We start from the raw sequence: 6327 nt of genomic DNA, 5'->3' as shown, positions 1-6327 counted from the left end.
CCAATTATATAAATCGATTTTTATATAAATGTATATTTAAAAACAATGAACCCAGGCTTGCTCTAATAATGGTTTTACGGATTTTGTTGCTTATTAAAAAAGGTTTAACAAAAAAATATATATAAACAAACAAATGAATAGATAAACAAATAAATATAAAATCTATAACATAAATAATATAACATAGAACCAAAATCATAGAATTCAATTCAATGACTCTAAATGACTAGAAAATGTTTAGTAGAAAAATTTTCAAACTCGTCGCCATCATCATCATTAACGACGTCATCATCCTTCAGCATGACTATCATCATCACCACCACCACCACCATTATCATCATCATCGTCGTCACCACCACCACCATCATCATCATCGTCATCAGTTTTTGTAGCATTAACAACAGGGGTGTGCGCAGGGCACAGACAAATGCCCTTCAAAACGGCCTCCAAATCCGGATTTGACCTCTCCAACCAATCAGGATTAAGTTCAAGGTTATTTAAGAAAGCCAAGTTAGGAGCCCCAACTCTGAGAACGTCATACAAACACGAGGATGAAGATAGCGACGCACAATCAACTCCTCCAACCAGCTCCTCATCATCTGTATCGTAACCTCTCAAACGCCCATCCCCACTAGGCCCCCCAGTCATAGGACCCTTCATGGGATTGATGGAGATGTGTAGCCTAATTAAATTAGGCAGATGTAGGTCCCGATCTAACTTTATACCTCTGCACTGCGTAGTGTCGAGTGATAATAGGGAGTCGGAGTGAAATTTGATGGATTGTAGGCCTCGTCCACTCGGCGTCCAAACTTCAAAAGTTAAGTTGGTGACGTTCGGGATGGCACGTAGGAGTGAGTCAATTTGTTTCTGCTCAAAGTTCTGGAAGATGAAATATCTGTAAATGTTAGTGTGCATGTGTGGAGTGTTGTATTTGCATGGGTGAGTGTGGAGCATTTATTTTGAAAAATTATAAAACCCACCCACCTCGCTAAAACTATGGATCTCAAATTAGTTAATCTCGACAATGACCTAAACGATCTTTCAGTCCAATCGAAGGGCACCACGAGATGGACCAGAGATGAGCAGATGCTCGTGAATAAATCAAAAAATTTCACAAAGTACCTTTGCCTGTGTCTGTGCCTGAAAAATTTAAATTCACATCCACTGCTTATAAAAACAACATACGTACATTCAATCATTAATTTTTTTGGTTAGCAAAATTAAAAGCAGCACATCAATAAACTAGGTAAAACCATGGAGGACCGCTCCCAACTAACTCACTTATACATCAGATCTTTGTAATCGCTGGTGCACCAAGTTATGCTGACTGAATCAAGTATGGCTGGTTTCGCCGGGGTCTCATTCCAGATTATTTCAGCAACTTTTATTTCCTGTAAATGGCAGGAGTGGAGGAGTGTTTCTATTCCCTCCATCCATCCATCTTTTACGTCTGCAATGTCGAATGCAAACCTAAACTTTCTCACCTGGATTCGGACAGATGAGTTAAGGATTAGTTGTTTAAGTTACGCATAATATTAGATCAATATGAAATATATAAACTCAAGATGAACATAAATAAAAATTAAATAAACATTTTTATAAAGCTAGATAAACATAAAATAGATTCACTAGTGATTTCATAATTGAACAACCACAAAAGGATTAATACATTAGGTCTGATTGTGATTAGGAAATTGATGAACTTTCTGGTTCTTCTTTGATATCTCGTATAGCTCGCAATGCTTTCATCATAATCTTCATCCTCTGTGTCCGTTTGGGTCGATGTAGAAGATGGGGGGAAAGATATTAAATCAACATTCCACCAGAGATCTGGGGACCTAAAATAGAAGATAATAAATAGTATTAAAAATTTCTTCATTAAAAATTAGTAAAATTCAAGAAAGATAGTAAAAAAATTTGGAAAAACATGGCTAAAGTACCCACCTAACAAGATAGTACCAGGATTTACACAGAACTGCTACAGATCCACGTTCAGCTGGTGTCAAATAGTTGAAAATTAGAAGTTGCAAATCAGTGGGGAAGCTGAAAAATGGAAAATGATCTGCTGTTTCACTCAATGCCTGTTTGGCTGATTGGAGTGAGTGCAAGTACTCTTCTGATGACATACTTTTTCTGGACTTTTTTTTGTCATTTTATAAATTAAAAAAAATAAAAATTATAAAGCACAAAATATAGAAAAGTAAAATTAGATTTAAAAGTTAAGTGTTAAAGACTTAAAGTTAAATAAAAAACAGTTTTGTAAAATGTACTTTTTTTACATACTTCCAAAGCAGATAACACAATGGCGCCATTATTGACAGCTCTTCTGTAACTTTTTTTAAACTCGACACTATCCTGCCTAACCGCATTTCCGCAACTTCGCTCGGCCACCTCGACGGTCAGGTCAGACGAGAAGGACGACGATCGGAATCTCCGGAGCCAACTTTGATCTTCATTTGACATTTTCGGTGACTTACTTATTTTAATTTTTGTGAATTTTTTTAACCTAATCACGAAACACGTAAAAAAATTTGTCAAACTATTCAAAAATTATTAGTTGTAATTATTTGCGATTGGAACGATACAACAAATTATCAACGTTTTAATTTAAACTAAAAAGACCTTACTAATCCGCCATTTAAATTGTTTACAAACTGGCGGGTGCATTTGTACAAACAAAAAGCAATATTTTTATAAAAATTGACAAAAAGTTTTATGGTTTTACATTTATTTTGTTTTATAAAAATTGCTAAATAAAAATTTAATTTTGTGAAAACTGTAAAAAAATATACCTTCATAATATAATATAATATGTAAGCATTAAATAAAATAAAACTGTATATATATATATATATATATATATGTGTGTGCGTGTGTTGATATATGTTGGAAGACCATAGTTTATACAGAATTGTATGAATTCTAACAATATACAGTATTGTAGAATTCACACAATACTGTAGGTATATACGTATATATATATATATATATATATATATATATATATATATATATATATATATGTATATGTGTTTGCGTGTAAACCATGTGTGTATAGGTGATTAAGAAAAAGTGACGAAAATCAACTTGAATGAATGAATGAACGGACGATCAAAACGAATTAATTGAATAAAACAAAAAAAAACTAACAAACAAGTATAAATAAAATGACGTCATCATCGTCCAAGTAGTCATCGCCATCAAAGCAATTAACTATAACATAATTTGAAATATTTGAAATATCAAATGGAACCACTAAAATCAACATTGTAACTCTCATTCATTATTCATTATCGCACGTACATCATCATTAAATACACACACACACACACATACACACACTTTGCATACATGTACATATATGCTAAAAATTTAGTTGATTAGTGAATTTGAAACAAAATGAACTGAAACCCTTTAAAATTTAATGAAGAAAAAGCTGACTAATAAACTAATGCAACAAAAAATTAAATAAATAAATATATATGTGTATATATATATATATAAATACACTGTATATATATATATATATATATATATATATATATATATATATATATATATATATATATACTGTAGGGAGACCATATTTTAAAAAGTATTGTATGAATTCTACCGAATGGCTGGCAGTAATCAATTTAAGGTTTGCCTTTTCAATTTTCTTTACCAGAATTTTCTGGAAATTATTTTATTTACTGAAAATAGAATTATTATCCAAGATTCACATACAGTTAGGCCTTATTTCGATGTCAATTAATTGAACTCATACAATACTGTATATATATATAGATGTATATACATATATATATACATACACTTAAATAATATATATATATATATATACATTTGTATATAAACATATGTCATAAAGCTAAAAACACTGTCCAGTTTATAATATGTATTATATATATAAATATAAGTTTAATATATTATATATATATCGATAATATATAATATATATGTCTATAATATATTATATATATATATACATTTGAGAATTAGAATTTTCACATTTCTTGCATACACGCACATAAACAAAAAGACGGACAGACAGAAATCTAATCAATAGATCAGGGAGAAAACGTAGAAACACACAATTAAAGACACCTGACACGGGACGAACGATATGACGCAATATAATTTATCAAGACTATATAATAAGGTAATAACAATTATACAGGGAAAATAGTGATAACGGTGAAATGATATTTCATATCATTAAGTAGCCTTTATAACTCTAGCTACGTAATTAAATCAATGGTTGTTATAATTTCTTACAGTAGCAGTAGTAGTAGCAGTAGCAGCAGCAGCAGTAAAAGTAGTAGTAGTAGCAGCAGCAGTAGTAGCAATAGTAGCGACACTAATCTTATCATCCGAAGTAGCTATATCAGTGGGAGAAGTACTGGCATTGTAAGTATTGTTACTAATTATATTTTTATTTATAGTCTTATTATTATTACTACTACTATTAAATTTATTATTATTATTTTTTTTATTATTATTCTTGTTATTTTCATCCTCATCAGTGATGCTTACGGCTTCGTAATTAGTTCTTTTATCGCCGTTACCATTAAATCTACCGACCAACTTTAAGAGCAGTGCTCTAGTATAAGATAGCCCCTTGTTATTATTATTATTATTGTTGTTATTATTGTTATTGATGTTATTAATGATGTTTTCGTTATTATTTTTACTGGTGTGACATTTCAAAACTTCAGCAGGTTTTTTATTACCGACTCTAAATGGCAACCCCCCCTTCTTAATATCACCATCACCCACACTATCACCATCATCATCATTATTATTATAATTATAATTATTATTATAATTATGATTCTTTTCATTCCTATTGGCATCTCTGCCCGATAACTTGCCACCGTATGCACCCTTCGACCCTTCAATTTCATTTCTACCATCACCTCCATCCTCATTATTATCTCCATCTCGATCATCGTTATTGGCGTTGGCCACAGGTAGCAGTCGCACGTATTCGCACTTGTGGCCGTCACTAACTCGGTCGCCATATTCACTAATCCTTCTGCCGGCCATCATTTTCCTCGCCATGTTAGTTAGATGACGCTTCTTGGATTCGTCGTCTTTTTCATCTTTGTAGCAGAAGGCGTACTCGAAGGTATCGTAGAGTGCCATTATGAATACAAAAGCTCCAGTTATCACCAATATCTATAAAATTATTATACAATTTTTATTTTAACAGATAATTTATATAGCGCCTAATGAAGCTTCACTCACTCGCTCACTCACTCTCTCTCTCTCTCTCTCTCACACACACACACACACACACGCACGCACACGTGGATAACAGAATAATAAACCTTTAGGTACTTTTCGGACAAGGAAGGTACCATTTTTTTACGAACAAGGGGTGGTCGACATGGTGAGGTTGACACGGATGAATTCGTTATTTCTCCATTATTCACTGCATCGTTCACTAATCTGATGATGATTAATTCGAATAAAATAATAACAATTATAAATTGCAATAACAATCATTACAAGGTAATTACCATCAAAACAATCATCATCATCCTTCTCACCATCATCATCATCATCATCGTAACTACTTTATTCTCTCCCGCACTTCCTGTGACGTCATAGATGAGCCGTAGAGGCGCAACTGCCATCTCAATAACTCCCCTCTGATCTTTTCACGATCACTCACTCCTAATAAATACGAACGAATGAATGAATGAATGAAAGATTGAACGAATGAAAGAAAAACTGAATGAGTGAAGAAATGGACCAATGAGAATCGACCGTTATCAATGATGGTAAGGGTCCAGGTGCCGAAGCCCTCCTCGCCCCAGCAGCGAACCGTGCTGAATATCCACTCGTTGAAGCCTTCCCTGCTGCTGTTTCATTAAAAATATAATAACAATTATTACAAAAATTTTAACAATAATATCTATTATTATTGTTTACAGCAACAACAACATCAACAACATACTCATCGAGCGGTCTCGTAGCGCCAAGGACAGAACTAATGTTACTAGGGCACGTGACCCTGACCTCGATGTTGCCCCGAACCTCGTGCCTCAAGGTCAGAACGACGTGCACGTACTCCAGTGTGTTGAGGCCGACCGATAGCAAGTCTCGCTGTGACACTAAGTCGGCGTGAATAGTAACAATTATAAATAATATTCAGGAAGACGCACAATTGGATTGTACAGCGCTACACAAATGAAACATTATAACAAAGATAATAAATTACCATTGTTATTATTATTATTATTATTATCACTGTTTACCGTTTAATTGGGTCACGACATTGTGACCTGATCTAATTAGGATGTTGGGTTCAAGGATGTTCGA

General features: G+C 33.2%; 1 protein-coding gene across 1 annotated transcript; it reads right to left on the bottom strand.

The window, feature by feature from the left end:
• Positions 1 to 4251: 4251 nt before the first annotated feature.
• Positions 4252 to 6119, bottom strand: HELRODRAFT_184031 (hypothetical protein; the record flags this gene model as incomplete). The annotated part of the gene is made up of 5 exons (XM_009014959.1): positions 4252 to 5178; positions 5331 to 5451; positions 5580 to 5679; positions 5773 to 5867; positions 5963 to 6119. Coding segments are annotated over 5 exons (1400 nt in total), but the record flags the coding sequence as incomplete, so codon positions are not given.
• Between the last annotated feature and the right edge of the window lie 208 nt (positions 6120 to 6327).

Source organism: Helobdella robusta (assembly GCF_000326865.2).
Source record: "Helobdella robusta unplaced genomic scaffold HELROscaffold_148, whole genome shotgun sequence".
Classification (NCBI taxonomy): Eukaryota; Metazoa; Annelida; class Clitellata; order Rhynchobdellida; family Glossiphoniidae; genus Helobdella; species Helobdella robusta.
This window is presented reverse-complemented; position numbering and strand designations above follow the sequence as displayed.